Source organism: Etheostoma cragini, chromosome 5, assembly GCF_013103735.1.
Source record: "Etheostoma cragini isolate CJK2018 chromosome 5, CSU_Ecrag_1.0, whole genome shotgun sequence".
NCBI classification, from domain to species: Eukaryota; Metazoa; Chordata; class Actinopteri; order Perciformes; family Percidae; genus Etheostoma; species Etheostoma cragini.
Window position 1 is genome coordinate 4,339,751 of NC_048411.1, and position 23,884 is coordinate 4,363,634.

At 38.3% G+C, this 23,884-nt stretch overlaps 1 protein-coding gene across 1 annotated transcript in view; it reads right to left on the minus strand.

Moving 5' to 3' along the window:
- ipo11 (importin 11) overlaps positions 1 to 23,884 on the minus strand; it is a 130,872-nt gene that overhangs the window by 102,503 nt on the left and 4,485 nt on the right. Inside the window, exons 3-7 of the mRNA XM_034871622.1 lie at positions 22,255 to 22,355; positions 16,178 to 16,250; positions 13,483 to 13,686; positions 9,075 to 9,207; positions 6,792 to 6,850 (exon numbers count right to left, since the gene is read on the minus strand). Of these exons, the coding sequence (XP_034727513.1) occupies positions 6,792 to 6,850; positions 9,075 to 9,207; positions 13,483 to 13,686; positions 16,178 to 16,250; positions 22,255 to 22,355 (570 nt within the window). The remainder of the gene's footprint in view (positions 1 to 6,791; positions 6,851 to 9,074; positions 9,208 to 13,482; positions 13,687 to 16,177; positions 16,251 to 22,254; positions 22,356 to 23,884) is intronic.

Here is a 23,884-nt window from a genome sequence, read left to right on the forward strand (position 1 = left end):
ATTTCGTTAAGCTAAGTGGGATTTAGAAAACGAGTGGGAGGCAAGGTAGATGAAATGAAAGGAGAAAAATACTTAAAAAAACGACTAAAGCAAAATACAATTTTTCAGCTCAATTAGTCATGATTAAGAAGGTTTGACAACTAAAGAGGAAGAGAAGTGAGGCTCATTGCACTGCCGGGGAAGAATACACAAGGGTGAAGTGAAAAGAAAATGAATGTCAGCTAAATGGATTGAGGTGGAGGGAGAAAGATGGCAAATGGAGACGGACAGAGAGTGGGCACCAAACGGGACTGTCAGCAATGATGTGAGAAGTAGTTTGTAAAGGTAGATGAGAATGGCAATAGAACAACAAAGTTTGATCAGTGAATGGATCTAAAGGAATAACATGGGTAGCAATTTAAGATAACAATTTGGAAAATGTTTTAGCTGCGTACAAGTACAAGTCCATAGACTTGCTCCAGGTTTAGAATGCTGCAGTACTTAGTAGTAGTAACTAAAACTATAGTTTGCTTTGGGAAACACACAAAGATGCTTATAACTTCTGGATGTTGCAAACCCGCATACTGAGAAGCAAAAACATATGTAAAAAAAAGAAAATAATAATAAAAAAGCTTTTAATTAACAGTGTCAGCCTTTTCCAACTCGGCGCTGTTCTCCAGCAGTGCTGCCACTGTGGCGATTAGAAAACAAACATAATCTCTTCAGAATGTTCATATTGAGTGTAAAGACACAGGCAGAGACAGGATAAATCACTCGCTACAAGTCTTTATTTGTGCTCCAAAGGACATTATAGAAAGGTGAGCAAAACAATCTATCCGAGCATTTTCCTTGGCTTCTAAGACATACAGTATTTTTAAGTTGTATTCAAGTATTTATTTTTTAATCAAACCAAATGTCATGTAGTGACACTGCAGTCACAAAAAGCATTTTGTAAACATTGTCATAATCTGCAACCAAAAATTTGTGGCTGCACGAGTTAGGTTTACATAACCCTACAGTTTCCCATTTCACAATAAAAACATTCAATGGAAAACATACTTTATGTACTTCAATAAATAGCCAACTTCCAAAATGGTTCCCATATTCAGTCATTGCTTAGGGGCCAAAGATTGTGTTAAGGGTCAAATTATGTAAAAACAACAAATTAAGGACTAGAAAAGCACAAGCCTATTCACACCAAGATTGTTATTGCATATTAAGTGTAATAGCATTACGTATTACGATTTACTTATACAGTTCCCGCCTGCTGTTCTAAGGCCGTCTGAAAGCTACACATGACTTAGATACTCTTTCAGATGAGTTTATTCAGTTCTCTGCAGGTTGCTGAATTAATTCTTTGGTAAGCAACCAACTCTCCTTTCTGTCAGTCCCTCACAGAAATATAACCTTGAAACCGATTTAAAAAATGTAATTATGTAATATGATGATGTAATATGAAGTGTTTATTAGCATCTTAAGCTGGTTTATGATTTCATACAAATCTGCATTTAGTCAATAGAAAGAGGCAAGTGGATCACTCAAGGCATTGCCAAAAGACAACAAATCACCAATAACGACCTAAGATAAAAGTATTTTCACTTCAGCACAAGAACAAGCTTATCCTGAGGCTATAAGACTCCAATTTGTGCTGAGATGTACAGACAAAACAAGCGAAAATGAGTATCAATCAATCAATTTTAATTTTTCACATGAAATCCATGAATTCCAGCAAAATGTTATCCAATCAGCTCCTTCAACTTAAGCGGAATATGGCCATCAAATCACACACAGACAAAGATAGTTGAATGGCGCCGGCACTCCAGAATCTAGCTAAATCTCAGCCTGAAACAACAGTACAGGTTTTTTCTATACAGCATTCAAAGAGACAGGTGAAAGCCACAAGAGTACACCACCTGTTGTTGTAAGCAGTAAAATACATAAAGAGACCAAGACACAACCGGTTTCCTTTATCGCAGTGTTTAAGTTTACACGTCACATTTAAGTGTCAGTTGCATATTGGATCATGATTGGCTTCTAAACTGGTTGTGATATCACAAAATCATGCATGAGCATTCGTGTCGAATTCAGAATTAAAGTAAGCACAGAGAAACTTTCCTCATTCCGCAGATGAATGTGAAAAAGCATTCACTGCACATACATTATTCTACTGAAAGTCCAAGTGAAGTAACAATAGGCAAAACACAATTCTGAGTGGAGAGGGCATCAAGTACAAAAAAGAAGAAGAATTTTATTTTACAATAAAATGAGCCATAGCCAATGACCCACTGGAGGAGCATCGGCAGACTTGGGGGAATGCATATTAATGTTAAAAAAAACTCATAAAGTGACATTTTCATGCCATAGGACCTTTAACACACCATCGGCTGAATAACAAATTGAATGAAAATGAAATGAAAGTATCAACAGCCTCAAATAGAAGGTAGTGAGTCTGGGACAATAACAGCATAAACATCTAAACATGAAATATTAACTCCAAATCAATTCTCCTGCTCACTGAGTTGGAATAACCAGGGACAGCTCAGAGGCAAATTATATTTTAATGTGACTATTTCAACCATTACACAAACTTCAGCCTGCAAGCTAAAAGTTGTCTCATTAGAAGATTAATAGAGCACAGTAGGAGCCGCATGATCAGCTCGACAGAGATGGCAACCTTAGGTGTAATTCCCAGCCTAACCTTGCCAAATAGTTGTTGTTTTAGGGTTCCAACTCCAATATTTTACCACTTTGTGCTCAATAGAGTCATTTGAAGCAGAATGACAAGCACAATGAAACCCAATGCGTCGATATGGACGCCATTACAGATGCATAACTGGAGAGTCTGAGGAGCTACTTTAAGCTACGTTTCTCTCAGAGCGACGAGAAGGTAACTGCTGTACATGCTCAGCTAGCATCCCTGACTGCAAGCCTTTGCACTCAGATCGGATGTGGACACACTAAAAACTGCCATGGAAAGCCACTCCCGTACTCTTAACGGCTAAAGCCAAACCTTTCAAGAGCTGCAGGTGAAGCTATCACATGGAGGATAGAAACCAAAGGCTCCAACACTATTCAGTATCTCTCTGCCTCAGCGGTTCTCAAAATTGGCAGATGTCCAGATCGAAATTATGAGAGCTCGCTGAATTTACAGTGACAATGCAAAGAACACCACCACTGCTAATCGCATACTGATTTTCACTACACTACCAGACAAGAAATTCTTCAAGGTGTACTGAGATCCACGCCCGTTGTTGCGGTAAAGAAATATCCGTTTCGCTCCAGACTACAGCAACTTCACGGTCAAACGATGCCAAGCCTTCTTCCCAACCATGGATTCAGTACGGGCCAGAGGGTTGGATTCTTGGTTTGTATTCACTTGATGTGTACCAGTTTTATGGTGCTCTTATCTCATTCCACTGTTATCTGATATGATTATAGTATTTTTTCCTGAACGACACATCTGTCTTGTATAAAACTGCTCGCCATTATGCGCTTTCCGGTTCTTGTTTTTTTTGGCGCGAAAGATATGTACTTTATACATGCCGAAGGAAATTTTAGGCGGCCAATAGCAAGACAACCATAACACAACAAACACATGTGTGAATAACACATATATGAAATCTGGTTACTTCAAAGCTAATTCAGTATAGAACCAATCAGGGGCCCATATTTGCTGCACCCTTCTACTGCCCCATGTTTGATCTGTGAACACTGACCTAGTTTTAGTGTTAACCTGGCAGCTAGAACTGACCCTTTCGAAATAAATAAGTCCTTTCAGACATTTTATTCCAATCTGTATAAATCTTAGGTTACTTTGGATAAATCTCACTGACAGCTGGTTGAATCAGCTTGACTTGCCTCAGTTATCAGCAGAGGAATCTAGCTAGGAGAACTTGATTACTATTGAAAAATTAAAATGAGCAGTACAGGGTATGCAAAAAGGAAGGTCACCGGGCTTTGATGGAATTCCCCCAGAATTCTTTGCAACTTTTTTGGGAACAGTTAGGCCCTTTCTGTCTTGACATGACTAACTTCTCCATTGAAAAGGGAAAATTCTCAAGGGATGTTAACACAGCCTTAATTTACGTGCTCTTGAAAAAGGATAAGGATTCTACAGAGTGTGCTAGCTATCAACCCTAAAACTCTTAACCACACGCACCTCCTCCTCTTTATTTCCAGTTTCTAGATTCTCTCGCCAAGGTTGACGCTGGAGTCCTGCATTACATTTCATTTCTCTAGACCAGCTGGCTCAAGCCATTCGGCAATCAATTATGTTGTCACCACTATGCATTTGTAATACACAGTATCATCTTTCATTAAATGTGGATGACGTTCCCATCCCCAACCCATCTCAGTCTTTCCCTCACCTTATTTCATTATGCGAGGGGTATGGAAGCTTATACGGCTTTAAAATTAACTGGTCAAAGTCTGCACTATTACATATAATCTCTACTAGCGTCCCCATGGTTAAGCAGTTTAACTATTAAGGCATTGAGGTCTTCCCTTGCTTAAACCAGATTGTTAAACATAACTATTCTGTTGCTATGAACAATGTTTTGAAATCTGCAATATGATATGGAAAAATTGATGGGTTTCCCCATGTTGATTCAAGCCTGTATCTCAGTCGTTAAAATGAATGTGTTGCCCAGGATTAATTTTGTGAGCTCTATGCTACCTCTCTCCCCTCCTGCTGGCTATTGGTGTAAATTACAATCAGCGGTATCTAAATTTATCTGTAAAGGCCAACGCCCGCGACTTAAAATGAGCCTTGGTCACTTCATGACATTGTTTTTGCGAATGTTTCTAACAAACAGTGCCAGAGACGCTGTGGCCCCATTATCTGACATCTTATCAAAACTTTGACTTTGGCTGAAAGTCATATAGCATACTGCCATATAGCTTGTAACTTGCACACTTTCTGCACTTTATTTAATAATAGAGCACTCCTGATCAGTGGGAGGCCTATAGCAGCCCTACATGGGAACAGAGGGGGCTTTATTGTCTAAAAGACATTTTTAGCGAGGTTGGATAATTATTTTTTCCTGATTTGCAGAACGTATTCATTCTACCACGTTTCTTTTTCTACTTTTACTTTCAATTAAGATCAGCACTTAAGGCCTAAGGTTTCCCTTGGCAGAGGCCTTTGCCCATCCATCGTATCCTGAAGTTATTTACCGTTTAGCCTAAAAACTGTGGTATGGTATCCAGGCTTTATCAGTTCATAGCCTGAGTATTAAACTCGAATGGCATGGTGAATGGTCTAATATTCCAGAAGTATGACGCAATCCAGACCATCAGAAGATTCACTACAATTTCATTTGTAGGACATATGTCACCCCAGTGAAATGATTGCAACCCGTTGTAAACCTCCCCATGACCTGTCTATCTATGCATGGATCCTTTCCTTCCTGGACGTAGTTTATATGAAACTCTCTATGGGACACATTCATGGAGACCCAGGAAGGACTCTAGACGCTTTACTGAGCGTTGCTGAAACTGCACTGCAAGTTAATGCAAAGGCTGTTGCACATGACTACAGCCTTTGGAACAGCTGTTTGGTCCCTTGTCTTGTGTCTGTCTGTGTAGTATCTGCATGTGTTGTTTTGTCTTCCCTCTTTCCCATCAGTTTTTAATGGTCCCAGCCTCACTGTTTGTAATTTCTAAATGTATTTTTTTGCACATTAAACTACATTACTCCAGCTAAAAAAATGTCCTTCCCATCTCCTGGTTGACAGAGAAAAAAAAAGAAGCTAAAGATAATGGAGAGACAGAGAGAGCACAGTAAAAACTCACTGATCATCTATGATTGTATTATGTGTCTCAAGGATACTTGGAGAAAATCAGACAGTCTTCTGGCAACACTTGTTTTTTAAGTATTGTGATGATTAATGCAGTCTATGCATGTCTCTATGTGTCTACATGTGACTCTAGATCATTATTATCAATTGGGCTCTGAATAAGGTTAGCTTTTATTCCCTTGGTTCCTCTGCTACTCAGTGGTTAGAATGAATAGGTTTAAACTGATTTGTCAGTCCATAGTATGATCAGCTGATATCCCCTGATCCATTTCCAATGGTGCTCCAACCCTAGACTAAGCATCCATTACTATTGTGAAGTTTAAAGAATAGCTTTGCTAAAGCAACACACCTGTTGATTCCAGCTTGTTATGGGCATTGTTGTGCACATGACAACGAAAAAGAAAACGGTGCCGATTTAAATCTGCACATATTTTGATTGCTAAGCGTTCCGATTTATTTAACGAATGACTGGCGATTTTCTGTGTTTCTTTTGATTAAAAAAAATAAAAAAAAATAATACTTTTTAAAAAGGAAAAGTCACATTCTTACCTTTTACTATTCTCTAAAACATTTACTGCTATCCTTTCACCAAACCTTGATTGGCAAAACAGAAAGTAGTCAGAATGTGCAGCTGCAGTTCACAGGGCTGGGGCATTTTGTGCAAATGATTCCATTAACTCAAAGCCATGGGGGAACCAAAACTCTATGCAGACACATGCTTAGGATTTTTTATTTTTTTTACTAGAAAGATTTAAAATAAATGAAATGAACAGTTTCAAGTTGGATGTTCTTCACACTGAAAATATAAGAAGAGCTCATAGAGAACTCTTGACTCTTTTACCAGATAAAAAGCTTAAGGCCCTTTCAATCTTCACAGCCTTCATATCACACACTGTTATTGGAGTCATTTTCTAATCAAAAACCAACAGCAAAAATATCAGCTTTAAAAAAAATATTATTTCATAAAATATGTGAGGTTTTTAACAGCCACAGCTGAAATAAATTAAGACTCACCATCACTTCCATGTTCTGTTGTGGCTCTTGAAATCCAAAGACAGTCAACTTGCGAAGCACTGAGAGGGGTAGAAAGAAAAAAAATATGTGTGCAGGATTGTCACTAATGACAAATGTATCTAATACTTAGGGTTGGGTGTCGTTTTTATATTATTTCTTTAAGACACTGGTGCATGAAGCAATACTATAAAAAAATAAAAATAAAATGAAGAGCACAAAACGACATTCTGTGAAATTAAAGAATGGCTTGTTTATTGACAAAGCCATATTTTAAAATGTAAAGGATTATATAAAATGTAATAAGATTAGATAATTCAAGTCATTTGCTATAAAATGACAAATAGAACTACTAAATGGCAGAAGGGTATTTTGCAATAACTTTGAATGTAGCATGAGATTACAGGTGCAATTGCACACACCATTAATTCCCGTCGGTCACTCACTTGCACTCAGTTGGTGCAGCTAGTCTACGCTGTGTCTTTAGCTGCTAACAATAGGCTAACGTTACCTGCTGCCAAGTCAAGTGTAGTGTTAATTCCGTTGTCTGTTTCGGAGCACGAGAGAGCACAGCACGCTTTTAAGTGCCACCAAAATCTGCTTTGTCATTCAGTCCGGTAAATAACAGCCATTTGCACCAGGTTCCGGTACCCAACCCTTTTAATAATAGTGTTAATTGATTTTCCAAAAAGGTAGCAGCACATATGAATATTTCCAGAAGTTCAACGCATGTATGCCAAACCATCCGGGTTCTATTTTCAGACACAGGTAATTTTGGCATGCTCCGTTATTGTTGTCAATTTAAACAATTTCAGCTAGAAAAATATCTAAGTAGAATGTATTTCATAATTGTACTTACTTTTTTGTAATAAATAAATTATCAAGTTGTAAAAAGTAGTTTTAGAAGCATGCTGGAATTTGTGAAAAAACAATGAATTGATGAATTGTTTTGGTCACTTGAGGTGATTATGGTAAGTGTTAGGTATCCAAAAAGCCAAAACTTTAATCTGCTCCATGGTTTTTTACTTTATTAAACAAATGCAATCTAACAAGAAATGTTTTGTGACCAAAAGTTAGCAGTGGGAGGTGTAATGGCTTTTTGCACTGAATATGCAAAACGTGTGTTACTAGCTAGCGCAGGTTGAATGGCAGAGCAGAGAGCCTAGCAAGGCTATTCAACTATATTGTTCATAAAGGAGGGCACATTTTAAGAAAACTTAGTGCCCGTAGCCTGGACATTTCCCTTAGCTGTTGTCAGTAAAATGAACCATATCCCTGCCATCCTAATACTTAGGGAAGTTTATAAAGAATGGAGAACACCAGCAGCAAAGTTTAAATTTCAAGATTTGAGGCAAACTAAGAAAAACAAATCTTAGCAAATAATCGTTTTGTACTCTGATACTTGCAAGGTAGCATGCTGTGTTTGTGCAAAACAGCGAGGCAATGAGAGACTGCATGCAGACAGAGCAGATTGAAATATCACTTTCTATATGTTAATGTCTGTTGAACAGGAGAGTAAGGGTTGGCTTTTTACTCTTAAATGTTTCTTTGCAGTTACAACAACGAGCGTAGTGTCAGTTTATCTGCACCAGGGGCTATTACTAATCCTATATGTATTGTTCCAAGTTAAGTACATGCGCTGTGTGTCGTCACACACACAGCCCTGCTCCGCGTGTGAAGCGTGGATATCGCCGTTCAAAAGGCTGTCATCTTCCAAAATGCAAAGCTTGTTTTCAAATAAATTATGCTTGAAGCATTTTGTCTGTTTTAACATGTGCGTAGTCCAGTGGGATCCTCCCTCAATACCAAAAATAATCGGGATGTGAATAGATATGCAAATGCAGCGGGCTGGGTTAGTGCTTTCCCTGTGGGATGTTACCTGCTTTGAATGATTAATGTGAATAGTTTATTTCTCATCTAATTCACGTAATTTTAAAAATAAAAACCAATTGGCAGGGACACATTGGAAAGTGGAAAGTATAAGGTTTATGTCAATACTTTTGCCACGCTTATGATAAAAACTTGCAGCTATTAATTTTAATACATGACATTTAGTTTTGTGCTGCTGAGCTAGGGCGGTGGAGCTCTCAACCCCAGAGGGTTCATTAAGTGTATTTCAATACGTGGAATCATGTGATAATGCAATGCGATGTGCATTCAGGTGTTTTATGCCAAGGTATTCACTATTTTGTATTTATAGATCTCTGCACCTCTTTCCATGTGAATACAGTTGTGTCGTGTGTGTAAAGGCATGACTGAGTTTGCATGTATGCAAAATGTTGCTACCTTTAAGAGAGAGCAGCGTCCTCTCCAGTGAGCTGAGCGCTCCAGCCTCATCTCTGGCATAGATCTGCTGGAGGAAGCAGTCGGTGTGATGGCTCCACAGGGAACATGCAAAGCTGTAGATTCCAGACGCCAGCTGCCAACATACACATAAACAGTGGAGTCAATCACACAAACAATTTTGCCTCACATATTCAACAAAAGGCCAAGATCATTATTGTGAACACATGAATCCCAAATGTTTCTGCGCACCAGTTTAACGTGTGCAAACTACACTCACACAGAACAAACAAAAAGGGGCAAAGAGGGACATCCAAGTCACAGGTCTAATTTAGCTCTAAATTAACTTCCTATTACAGTCCCTGCCATAACACAGGGCCCAAACCAATTACATTTTCTTCCATGAAGGCATTTTCCTTTAGAGGCCAAACAAGACCATCAAAATGTAGACAAAAAGTACTCTCAGTCCCATCAACTGTGTATTGTGTAGTCTGGACCAGTAGTTCAGATAATATAATTCTGCTAAGGCACAATAATTAGCTTTGGACTATGCTTTGGTCAGTGTTTTCATAAAATGAATAAAGTGAAACAGATAAACAGTAGATTTCAGTTACTATTCAAACATAGTGGCTAAATATAAGAAATGTCTGCACCCTGGTTAAGGCAATGCCCCACATGAAAATAAGTCTTTCAATAACACCACCTTTGAAAAAGTGACGCTTTTCAAAGCTTGATGCAAATTACTGAGCCAGACTACAATCAATCAAGGCCCCAGGTGACACTGCACGGAAAATCATTATGAAACAGCAAATAAAGAACTACAGCCACTGCTCGCCACACCTGAAAACGTAACCTTCACAATAAACTGCCGGTGTCCCCTGACAACAGCTTCCAGCTCCATAACATGCAACTTCATATAAGTGAATTGACAGCCTCAGTCCCCACTCCTGATAACCAAAAGTATGTCAGTTAAGGCTCTAATGTGATATTTTTAAAGTAGTCAGCCACACAAAGCAAAGCAGTCTGTTATTGAGCTGACTGCTGGAGATTGGGGAACCATCTGAATTCCAATTAATGACTTTTGTGATGTATCATGGCCCTCCATCTGTCTGTAAGCTCTGTACTTGCATTATCGGTATCTGAATATCTGGGCATATGCATGGGTCTGTTCCTTTTCCCAACTGCAATCGGATACAACAGAGGAGCACATTTTCTTTCCATATCTGCTAGCTGATTCCCTATTCCAGGAGGAAGAACTAGAGACCCAAAGTCGTCCATAAAAAGTGCAGTTCATTTCATTTGACGATCTGCTTGTGAATACCCATCCGATGGGATATTGCTCCTACATTGCTACTCAAAAGCGCAAAGACAGATGCTGTCCATCACCTGCCTCATTCTCTCTAAACTAAAGTCCCAAAAAGCAAACAAGGTCAACACCCCAATGCAGTGTCTTTACAAAAGTGCTATCCCACAAGGTTTTAGAAATTTAAGATGGCATTTTCTAATAAAAGAGTATTAAAAAAAAAAATGTGGTAACTCTAAACATCTTTATCACTTTGTGTTTTATTATAGAAAATGCAATATGCATTCAATTATTACCTTTTTAAAGAAAACACACTACAGTGTAGTATTATCAGACAGCACTCTTTGTTACAATAATGCAGTCTCATGTATAGAAAGTCTATGAATATATGCTAATATAGCTAATATATGTCATGTATATATTGTATATGAAAGTCCAAACACCAAAAAATGTTGGTGATCTGGGTTGAAGATTCATGAATACAATACTAATCTGAAGCACAAACATTCTTCAGCAGATTCTGTAAGGGTGTAAATATATGTATTGTCGAATCTCTGTGTGTTTTCAAGGGGTGTTTTGTGTTGGTAAAGTCAGTAAAGTAACAAAACTGTGTGTTTAAATAATATAGTAAACCTGCTACTAGCCTCTGGGGAACACCAGATATACAGTATAAACAACGGATGATGACAGCAACTGACACCAATCAGCCTGTCGGAGTCAGGCTTGACAGACTTGCTGAGAACTACTTTGACGTGTCCCTGACTTTTAAATTAATTTTGATGTGTAATCTTGTTTTCCATGCTACTGCTTGAACAGTATTATCCATCAATTGAAAGATTGAGACTGCATACTCATTCCGTTTGGTGGCAATAAGAGTATTACTCAATAATATAATTTCAATTGTACAACTGCATTATGCACCACAGCAATGTGAAGCCTTTCTCAGGAACTGACTACTTATGGTGCCAGCTCATGGTTCCATTTTTGAGATGAATGGTTTTTAATTTATTATTTTTCCTCTTGCTTAGCATTAACATTTTCATTTTATATTATATTATGAATTATAAATCATTTTAAATCTCAAATTTGCAGTTTCAAACAGATTTTGTATTCAACATTTGAAACACGTTGCAGCGACAGAGAACACAACAACTGTGATGGTTCCGCTTGAACACGGCTTGGTAGTGTTTCATTTTCTTCTACTCATTTCCAGATTTTCCTTCTCCAAAGTTTATATCCACAACGTTCCACATTCAGGATTGCTCCGGAGCTGTCGGATGTCACTCTTTTCAGCTGGATGTTCGTTACCTTACGCTTTCTTTGTGTTGTAATTTTAAACTCTGATTGACTTTTGAGGACTATGGTTAGCTGGTCCTCAGATCTCTGCAGGGTAATCAAGAATCCTAGCTAGACTATCTGTAGAATCTGAGTTATCAGTTATCTGCAAGACTAAAACAACCATTGAACGTACACATGTTCCACAAAAACCAGTTCCTTCCCTAAGGCTATTTTGCAGCGGCTCCATCCAACATTTAGCACTGCCCAAGGACGATTGTTATTGGTTTAAAGAAATAGCAATAAACCAGAGCACGATTTTCTCCAAACCCAGAACGCTGTGTGGACTAGCCAGACCTTCTTCCGCAGCGCTGTGGAGGACGGCCTGGTAATGAGAGACTACCTTTTCCATAATAAAACATGGAATCAAGAAGAGAGTAAACTTTCCCTAATACAGCTTTCCGACAGTGGTGAGGAAGCACAGGGGAAACACTTTGTTTCTTCATCTTCGAAGCAATCCCTGTCACTCTCTCATTCGCTCTACCACACACTCCCCACGCATTCACACATGTCGGCTCTGTTATTCTCTTAAAGAGATATGCTAGGTTTCTGCGTAGAGCCCCGCAGAAACATAAAACCTGTAAAAGCGTCAGCAAGCGGGCCAGTAAAGCAAAGAGCTAGGAAATGTACTGCCGTCAAAGCAGACACCCAAAACACCTACACGTACGTAACAGTACTTGTACACATTATGTCTGTGCTAAAAAGGGTGACAAAAAAACAGTGTGAATAAAGGGTAAAAGAGGGAGCTTAGAAATGGAGATACTTGCTGTCCAATGCTGATACATTTCTGTGAATACATATCAAAGGTACCGTTTAGGAAAGCATTTAGCATCAAAGTCATCATTGCATCATTTAAAAAGTGGACTGTTTAATGAGGCTCAGACTGCCTTTGTTCCCCGTATTGCCTAAGGGCGCACATTTTGGCGTAGAGGATGCTTCTGCACGCGTCCAACTATTTGGTTTCTGCCACTGCCTTTGATGTCCACTGGTGTGTCTCTGTCACTCTAATTCTCCCTCGGCCGTCTTTCTTTTGGTCTGTTTGATATCTCATTCCTCTAAATCCCTTCTCTTCCTGACTAGTTCTCTTAAAGTATTGTTTCTTTAAACCATGGATTCATTACCTCTTTGAAAGAAACAGTAATTTAATAACACACAAAACAACCCTCCTAACTCAATCTCTTACACACACAACTATCAACACATCAAATCAATTCCTAAAAACGTCAATCTTGCTTCAGACATATGACAACATACACACATGCATGCAAAGAGAATCTGGCTGACATGGAGCTTCAATTTGACACGTCTCACACAGCAGTTAAACAGCATCTCCTACAGGCAAAGCGTGAAACTAAAAGACCTGCAACTCCCAAGAAAATCTTAGTATTCATCTATTCAAAAGGTGTTGCGGCAAAAGGGAGAAGAAAAAAAAGAAGGAACATGACAAAGTCAGAGGGCAAAATGCAAGAAAAGAAAGAAGAGAGCAAAGCTGCAAAGTTCAGCCGACAGAGTTGAACAAAAATGACAAGCAATGAGATTAAAAAAAAAAAAGTTTTTTTGGGGTGGTCTTTTTTAGGTGGCTAAAATAAGTTTTGCTGTGCGGTCCATTCTCCAGCAGTACATTGCATAGCTTCCACGACGGGAGTCGGGTCTGCTTTCCTAAACTAGGGGCGTGCTGATTTCCATCTAGTGGTACAGTGACTATGGATAAGTACTACCTCTTACAATCTGAGAGTGGAGACATCTGACAAAAGGCTAAAACTGTCGACTTACATCCTGGAAAAGTCGTCTGTCCTGCGCCAGACGTTTGGACGCGAGGGTTTTGGTGACGTGATAGAAGGTTAGCAGTGCCCTGTGCTGCTGCAAGCCATCCTGACCCTTCACGAACTCGAGAAGAATGGGAATGAGCTCTGGCCATTGCCTGGGGCAGTCCAGACGGGCCACCTTGGCTATCAGTACTGCAATCTGGGTCGCTATCTGTTGGAAAAGCACAGAGAGAGAAAAATGACCTGAGGCTTAACATAAACAGCAATGCTAGCTTGGTAAAAATTGTCCTTGATGTCATGTACCCACATTGTGGATCACCTTATATCAGAATCAGTCACACAGATTAAGTAATGGGGGGGATCTCTGGGCACCTCACGATTCGATTCCGAGGCCAACGATGGAATTCCAGAAAGGATTATCAATGCAAAATGTTTTTATGTACATTTCCATGCAGGATTTAAAAAGATGATATACATATAAATATGACTTTGTTAGATTTTGACATTTACAGTATTTGTCACACATGAATTTTAATGAAATGTTTTGTGTACTGAGATTTTTATTTTCTAGTCATTCCATGCTTTAGCCTTAAATATGCTTGTGAAATCACCTTCTTAGAGTGATCTTCAGAGTAAACAAAGTTGATGGTCCTGTAACAACCGTAGAAATCAGACAGTTACCTTGTAACTTGTTTTGATCCCCATTATTGTTATTAGGAATGGATTGCATTATTGCTATAGAATGCATGCTTTGATAAAAACACCTTTATGCCTTTTACATTCAATTTAACTAAGTAAATAAATAATCAGTGTGCATCTAAATTTAATTTCCAAGTATCAATAAGTTATTAGGTTTTGTAGAGCAAGGTGAGGGCATTAAAATGTGCCTGGATTACAGAAGCTTTTTTATGTAAACTGCCCACAGAACACTAATTCTCGGTGGTGTTAGCTCATTTGGTAGGGACATGGCTCGGCTGGAGAGGTGCCAGTTCTCTTCCTGGGCAATGCCAATGCCTTGTGCAAGTCACCACCCCAACTAAACTAGGCACCTTTAATGGGCAGCCCTTCTGACAGCACTCCATTAGTGCATGCATAAGGTCCTGTTTGTGCATATTTGAGCCTGCGTGTATTGTGTTACACCACCAGAGTTTAAAATAATTTCACCTTGCAGGAAAATAAAGTAGGTCTTCTACTTCTTATTCTAAAAGTCACACACAACCCTGATTGATAAGACAAGGAGGGGCAGTGACTGGCACATAACATATAATGTTTAAATGGATTCAATGGAGGGCCGTTCCTCGGGGATACACAAGCTGTAGAAAGCAGGATGGATGGCTAACATTCAGGGCCAACTGCCATGTCCCTTCAGACTGATGTGTCACACACCGTTTGCTTCTGAATTGTTAGGGTGTTGCAGCATACCCCTGAGAACTGTATAGCAACCTTTTTGACCCTCCATTAAAGTCCCAATATGCACAATGAATGTCTTTAATTGTCCTTTCTAACCTTATTATTTAACTGTGTAACATCAACTTATATTCATTGCTTAAGCCCATTTAGACCAATTTGGGAAAGTTGAACTTTTGCATGTTTGTAGTAACCGGGCTTGTCATTTTTGGCATACATGCATCTACAGTTTAAAAATGGAAGATTGTCACTAAAGCTCAATTAAATAAATTTGGTGAGGTTGGTGGCTGGTTCACTGATGTTGTTTGTTTTTTGTTGTCAGAGAATGTCATTACAGCCAGACTGAAAGGCAAAATGTAAACCATGTCCCTAAATACACTTGCTGTGTATTTGGAAAGGATGGGGCCTAGTTGGTCCAATGTTTGCGTCAATGCCGGAGCATCAATCAAGGGCCCACCGGCGATACAGAGCAGTCGGGATCGTAACAGGATGGTGTTTGATGCCGCTATAATGTATTCCGATAGACAGCCTGAAAAACTCATTGCTAAAACACACCTTTACACATTGTGGTTCTAAATGTGAAATAACAGCCTTCTCAATGCTAGCGCTGGGTACAAACCCTTTAATTTTCCTAATGGAAAAACTTATCTTTACCTCCTAAAGACAAGAATAGAAGTTGGAAACAATTCCCTCTTTTGTTTGGATGGAACAGCTGGTCTGATCTTAGATGCCATCCGAAAACAAGTGGTTGAGATACCAATGTATTTCCCAACACCTGCCTTCACACCATTTTATTACTGATAACAACTGGGCTTCTAAAGGATTATTCTCTCTCCCTCACTTGACATCAGTTCAGGTCCAATTATAGTGGAGTGCACTTGCATGCTTAAGCCAAACTACTACAACATCTAAAGTTTGACCTATAACAAACGGGTTACATTAATTAAGTGTCATATGCTGTTTAAATTGTAAAGCCCTTTGAGGCAAATTTGTGATTTTGGGCAATATAAATAATCCCTAACACTAATGTAACATTGATAACAACTATTGCAAATCTAGTGTTCATTATGAAGGGGAACCCATTTCACTTAAAAGCTTCTGGAAGTATATTTTCATAGCAGCATTTAATCATTACAGTACAACCTAGCAAAAACTTTTTTTTAAAACACAAGTGAAATAGACTTGCAAAAAGTGTTATGTGCTTTGAACATGTTCTGGTGTTGTACCAAGTCATCTTAACTACCACACTGTATCAGTTTATAAAGTTGAATAGGACGTCCCATCTTTTCACTAACCTGATTGACAGGCTCATTGAAGTTTGTGATGAGGCCAGCACGCAATGATGTCTTCTCCTCTTCTGATAAAGCACTGTGAACAAACCAGTGAGATGTTCAGAATAGGTACGAGGGTCAAGAAAGAATTAAGAGCAAGAGGAACATCTAGTGATATCTAATAATATCTGGAGTTGATAAAGAAAATTAAAAATGCAACAATGCAATACACACACATCAATGTGTGTGGTTACAAGAAGGACACCTCTCACCCTCTCTGAGCCACCATTTCACACTATAATAATATAGCATTGTTGAAATGTAGCTCACATTCTAAGAAACTCCTTAGAATTTAATTTCAGATTCTGGGTTTGCATATCTCGTACTTTAAAATGGGGAAGATAGGTCAAATATCACATTTCTCTGCCAAGTTGTCGTGGGATCAATTAAATCTCTTTATAACACTATAGTGCAGGACATTCCAGCTGCCTGATTTAATCAGTAAGCTTTGGATAAACCTGCTCTCTCCCAACTCAAACAGAGAAGGGATGTGTGTGCCATAATTTAGCCTGTTCGGCCAAATTCAACTGCTGCTGAAGCTAGACGGAGCGGGAGGGTGTTTGATGTGAGGAAGAGTGAGGAATAAATCATGCAGTAACCTTCGGCAGAGAGGAGGTATGGGTGGAAGACAAATTACTACTGGGGAGAGTGTGAATTAGTGAAACAAGATTTACAGCAAACATATTCTGGGAGTGAGGCAAGTTTGAATAAAATATGGGATGGGAGATTATATGCATTGTTTTGTATTTATTTTTTGATCAAATTTGTATTCTATTTTCACAGAAAAACTCAATAGTGATGAACATACAGAAACATCAATCCCCCCCCCCCCCCCCCCCCCCCCCCCCCCCACACACACACACATACACAAATATACATGGATAAAGAGAATGGAAATAGAATGAAACACAGCAGCCAAAACAAAGAGAAAAAGAATAAATACATAAATAAAAAAAGAGAAAAAAGGGGGGGGAAACGCAAATAGGGACTAGAGCAACAATTAATATGGATTACATAAATAATATTTATTAAAGTAGATCAGATACACAACGGACCCCAAGGATCAGAACGAGCCCTTTAATGCTTCAACCACTGTGAGCCAAATGTTCACATTGGCCTAATTGGCCCCATTAACATGGGCTGTCGACAGCTCCATATACATATGTGACATCGATCAAAGTTAGAACCCATTCTCTGATGGACAAAGTGTGAGGGGGCTTCCAGCGTCCTGCGATCATTTTCTTAGCAGCTGTCTGACCTGCCAACATAGCACGTTTCTGACATTCAGGGATTTGAAGTGCAGAAAGACCATTTTAGCCATGTTGCGTATTTGTAAGCCAAAGAAACCAAAAATGACTGGCCGAAAAAGAAAATCAAGAAAGGCACGAGACAATTCAGAGTAAAGTTATCCCGATATAATAGGGAGACTAGAGGCCTTCACAGGCCCAAAATCGAGGCCCTAGCCCAGTCCTGAACCGAGCCTAATTTGTTTTGACCTCCTCCCAATCACACAGCCTACACTACTGCTGCAGCCATTCAAATATTTCAGTTTTGTTCAAATGGAAAAGTGGTTATTTTAAATTTCTTCATTATCTTCATTTAGAACACTGTTTGGAGCATTACTTTGTTTGTTAATGTTGGTTGTTTTATGACTAATGTTAAAGCTTTAGTGCGTAACTTTTTCATATTAATAAATGTCGACTTCATTCAAGCCATAGCCAAATAAGTTGATACAAAGCTAATTAAGACTATTAATTAACTAGCTATTATAAATATATAACTATTAATCAGCTCCACAAAATACTCTCTGGATTTCTCAGTAAGTCCTGTGCATGTATGATCAATTTAGTTTCCTACTATAAAATTCATAGATATTAAGCACTGACAAATAAATGGTTGAAAAAACGGACTGTCAACCATGTTTTGAGTGTTGGCTTTTCATAGTCTGTCCACCCTGTTTGCAACACTGATTTTTTACTTTTCATATCTGATGTTTGAATTTCTTTACATTTTATTTACCAGAACTTTAATATATTTTTATGTTCCTCTGTTCTGTTGTGACAATAAAACCAATTAGGGTTTCAGTCCAGTCCTCCTGTCTTCAAGAACTTTCAGCTGTGCTGAAGACTCGCTCGCAGTGGCTGAGGGGACACGAAGCACCGTGCGAGCCAGTCTCAACAGTGGCGGTAGCATTGTCTTGTGTTTACACCAGCACAGCACATTTCATAGTTTCTTTTGATTTATTGAATGTCTAAATCATATCCTATATAATCTGGAATAACTATATTGGCATATAGGCCCAATGTTCAGCCCGTGTGTGAGCTATGACTTGAAAATTGGCCAGAGTTCCAGCCCAAGAAAATAAATAAGTCAGGCAGCGTTAGCCTCTGACCTGCTAAAATGCAGGGCTTGCCCACATCATTTGTTGGTGGGGATACATTTTAAAACCTACAGTAAATACAAAACATAGTTCATCTTAATCCAAGGTAGGTTGTCTAAATGTTTTGGATCACCTAAGTAAGATGTCTCTGCTTGGGCAGTTTTTCAGTTGACTGTTTAAAAAATATTTAATACAGAACAAAAGCAGATTTAGTTTGAAAAATAAGCTAAATTGAGGTTATTTATCCAATAGAAATCTCTCATTCAGATCTACTTCTGCTTGCTCTGAAGGGTCATTTAAGTTTTTAAAATACACAACAGGTAGTAACAACTTTATAGTACGGCTGGGCGATATTGAGAAAATCAAAAATCACTATATTCTTGACCAACTACCTCAATGTCAATATAGCGATGACATTGTATGAACTATATTTGCTTTAACAAAATGTTATTTACACAATGATTTTCGATAAATATTCTCCAGAAATGATTTAATGACTTAGTGGGTAAAGGTAAATAATAGAACAGCTAGAACAGTCTGGTAAGTTCAGAGAATGACATCACTTTACTGTAATAAAGCCTTTAAAACCAGGAAAAGACAAAACTTCCCATATGACAGTATTTCCATATATCCAAAGTCTAAGACAATATCTAGTCTCATATCGCGATATTGAAATAATATTGATACATTGCCCAGCCCTATTTTATAGTTTATATGTTCTGCAGTAAATTGCTTTGATTCTTTATTTCAACTATCACATTACTTTTACAGGATGCATTTTGTTTTTACTCTGTGAGATATGTCCCTCTTTTTTCAGGACATTCAAAGCAATGCAATAAGTATTTAAAAAGCCTTTCAGGGAAAAAGAACAGGAATAAGCATGCCTGTCAGGATTTGTTTTAAAATTATGCAAATGCATGCATTCTGGACCTGGCTTATATAAACTTGCGGTGTCTTGTAAGCTTGTGTAGGCTGGGCATGCTTGTATGCACAAAAAACTAAATTCCAATGTCAAACTATGGCACATTATATTTGCAAAAACAAACGTTTTCGGGAGGCCTCTCACAACAGTGAAAAGTCAAGGTGTATGTGCCTCATATAAAATAAAATAAAAATACATTCAAACAAAATGCAAAGGAAAAAAAGCAAATCATTACTTTAATGAATGTTTTCTCGGTTGCAGGGCAATTGTTCCGGTGAAACTGAAAACTGTCAGACAGAAACTGCTTCGAGGTACACCTCATCACTGATCCACAATTTATAGAAAGGATTACTAATTGACCTGAGACTTTCAAAAATGTCAGTTTTAATAATTGTGTTTTTTAACCTGTACCTTTCTGAGCTGAAAATTAATGCAACAATTTAACACCTGACTGCCCACAGAAAAAATGTGTCTGGTTAATTCTGGGAACTCTAGGGTCTAATCCGGCTCGCAGCGTATATTGTCAAACGCGCTTCCTGCTTGTGGCCTTCATCGAGGTCATCATCATGATGATTCTGATCTGCTCTGGTCTGACAATACATTTTTATATCACAAGTTAGAGCCTGACCAATGTATCGGCGGGCCAATATTATCAGCCAATATTAGGCATTTCCCGATTTTTTATAAATATTCTTTCATCAGAGTAACGCTCTACAATGTTGCTGATTGGTCTTTTTGTTAATGTTTTTTGTTAAAGACTTTAAGTTTGCATTTTATACATTTTATTTATCAGAAATTTTATATATTTGGATGTTCCTCTGTTCTGTTGTGACAATAAAAAAATATCATCATGTTAATTTAGTGAGAACTCATAAATAACTACAAATCACTAATGTTAGGGAAATCTGTTTGTTTTGTAACGCGTTTCCGAAATGTATTTTTTAAATAAATATCGGCTACTATATCGCCATATCGGATTTTTAAATAACCAAATATTCATATTGGTATCCGGTCTTGGTTGGGCTCTACGATAAGTGTACAGAGTGTTGACCTCTTTAGACCTTTCCCTTCTCTTTGAGGTAGGTGAAGCTGTGACAGAAACACTCACTGACTCTGTGGTTTTTTAGGTTATTTTCTTTCATGAAAAATGTTTGATTGTTATTTATAATAAATAAAAATACATTTCAATTGTATAAGTCTTGCATTATGGGGAAAATGGCGGGCCTACACTACGTTCAGTTCTGATAGCATTAATAAAAAAGGCATAAGAGGGAACTTTTTCCAAGTTATGAAAAAGGAATTGACTTTTTTCAGAGCGGGGCTTTTCACTCGTCAAAAAAAAAAGCACAGGGGGAACTAACAGCATTAGTGATGGCTCCATTACATTTAAAATGAGCCGTTCTGCCATGCCACAAGGCCAGCATCCACAATACTAGGACTGTGGACCTGACAACCAACCACAACTGAATCCCACCATTTCTTTTACAACATTAGTTACATGGGCTGTTTCAGCCTTGACGTGTCAAAATGTCTGGCAAAAGGCATATTGAGTCCGTATATTCTACTACTCGTTGACCGATTTCTCCTTACAACTTTAAATCAAAAGCCAGACAAATAAAACCGTAGTACCAAAGAGATGGCTGGTTGGTTCTTGCTCATTGAGGGAGCGATGCATTATGCAGAGATTTTGCATTGATCAAAAAACTAATTTATTTGTTTCATTTCATATTAATGTTCAGCATGTTTATCTATGGACCAACCATAAAGGCAAACTCCTTGTAAATGTTACTTACTTATCTATATTTGGCCAGTTTCTCACAGAAATAAAAGTCAAATTGTACCCAAGAATTCAACATGCAAGTCTAAGGGTTTTAACAATATTTCAGCATGTTAGATTCATTGTTTCCTCGTGTATTTTTCTGAACTCAAACTAATCTTAGTGGTGATACATTACTGTTATTACCGGTAATGATAAAAATACTATGTAATGTGGCCTAAGCTTTGAATAGTGACAACACGTAGTATCCAACTATGGGATTAATGGCAATGGTCCAAAGGTAATCACATAAATGGCCCAAGGACCCAAAGCCCTTGCACAGTACTCTATAAAATGGAATTCAGTTTATTGTGCTAGTGACAAGAGTAGAAAACCTTTAGTAAGAGGAGACAACTTTAAAGAAAGGAGAGAATAGCAATATTTTGAAGTGACCAAAGAGATAGATACCTAAACACATCAAGCCAACAACTGTCCTGAGAATATAAGAAAAACCAGCTAGTCAGGTTCCCAAAGACAGACCGTGGGATTTGTAATGTTCAAAGCCAATCTACTACCAGACAAAAAAAAACAACAACAAAGGAATAAACCAAGTATAAAAGCAGAGCACAATTACAGGAATAATCAGGATAGAAGGTAAAAATGAGACAGAAGAACGCTGTGAAAAGCGGTGGAGGAAGAACTGCAGACGGAAGCAATACCTGGTAAAAGAAAAGACAATGGGGGAAAATGGAGGCAATGAGGACTAGGAACAAAACAGAAAAATACAGCAACAAATCTGTGCCAAAAAAAAAAATCTGAGAATGACAAAGCCTCAAAAACAGGCAAAGAGATTAAGACTGATGAATAGAGAGAGGAAAAGTAAATAAAAGTGTGATGAGACAGTTGAAAAGAAAAGCCTAAAATGGAAAAGTGGGAGAGCAAGGCTGACAGCAATAGAGAACATGAGACAATCATTCACTTACTGAGGCGCTACTCTCCTCCAGTATCTGTCAATGCCATTTTTGAAGTACAGCACAGCCAGCCACCTGACGTTCACGTCGAGCATGTGGTTGTTGAAGATATTCTATGGGAGTGGAAAAAAACGCTTAGCTAACATTGTTTAACTAAAATTTTAATTTAAGACCAGACTCAGTTTGACGAAGCGTGACAGCTCAGATTTTACAAGAGAAAACTACTCAGACAATACTGAAGAATAAGGATGCAGAACTGCGATGCAATCAAGCCCCACTTTAAGGAGTGCCTCCTTTAAAATAGGGCACACTGACTTTGTTACCTAGTGTTTAAGTTGGAAACACGCTTCTGTAGTTTTATTATCTTACAAGTGCTTACATCTCTGATCTGTAAAATGTAGCCATAACCCTGGAAAATCTGGCTGAGTACTGTCACAGTGTTCTCAAAGTCATTCTCCTACTCACTGCAAAGGCAGGAGCTCCATAAAGAACAGCACAGTAATCACATAAATGTGAATCTTGGCTCCCGTATTTTCAGGTTTAGAAGATGTAGGAACAAACACGATTAGCAGGTTTTATTTTTGCTTTAAGACTGATATAAAACAGCTTCTGTTCCGCATCAAGGGAATGGAAGGCCATTAGCAGGGCTATGAAAAGTGTCTTCAGTAATGCCAGACAGATGTCTAAAGTAGACATCTGTCCACTGCCCCTAGATGCATCAGGGCAACTGGAATTTAGCTGGCTAACATTTGATTTATTGATGCTGTCCCTCATAATGTACAGAGACATAATTCTCACAGGTGCACAGTGTCCCCTGTGCACCTTTCGCTTAATTGATATGAAACATGGCAGCACAGGCAGCAACACAAAATGAAGCACAAACCCAATTTTTTCAAAGAACAACTTCTGAAATGTGAAACCACGGGTGTCTCCAACAACACAAAACTAGAAGTTAGACTTTGTTATCGTCTGAAGGCAGGCACAAAAAGCCCTTATATAGCACATTTTAAATCAATACTGTGTGCTGTGATCAGATAATTAGCTAGACAGGTCAGACGAATAAAATGCTACATAAGCCACATTAGTGTTGTGGATAGGGTGCTGAAAATGTGCCTTGTAAGACATAAATTTGACTTAAGAGGGATGTTGCATTGTCTATTGTCTCCCTTTTCCACAATGTATTCAAGCAAAGGACAAAAGCAAGGACAAAAATATAGAAAACTATATATCTATTTTCCTGTGCATGGGATAGGTCTTTGTGCTAAGCTAGGCAGAACACATCCTCTCTATTGAATGAAAGTTAATTCCATCATCTCATTTACGCCTGACTAAGACAGTAAACAGACACATTTCCTGAAATGCCTGAGTGTTCCTTTAAGGATCAACATCGGCTTTGTGATGAATATAAACCAAAAGTTAGGTGCTGGTCAGGGCAGAGGACACTGGCCTTTTTTACCTGTTTCCTTACCTCATATCTTTCCTAATCTATCTATGAAATATATAACCTCTCAATCTGCTTTTGTTATGCAGATGTATTATTATTTAATCCTTCCTTCAAACAACTGATCACAAAGACACACTCTCCTACGGTTCGAATTAAGTTTCTTAAATATTTTGAACTTACTTAAAATTTCGGTCAGAA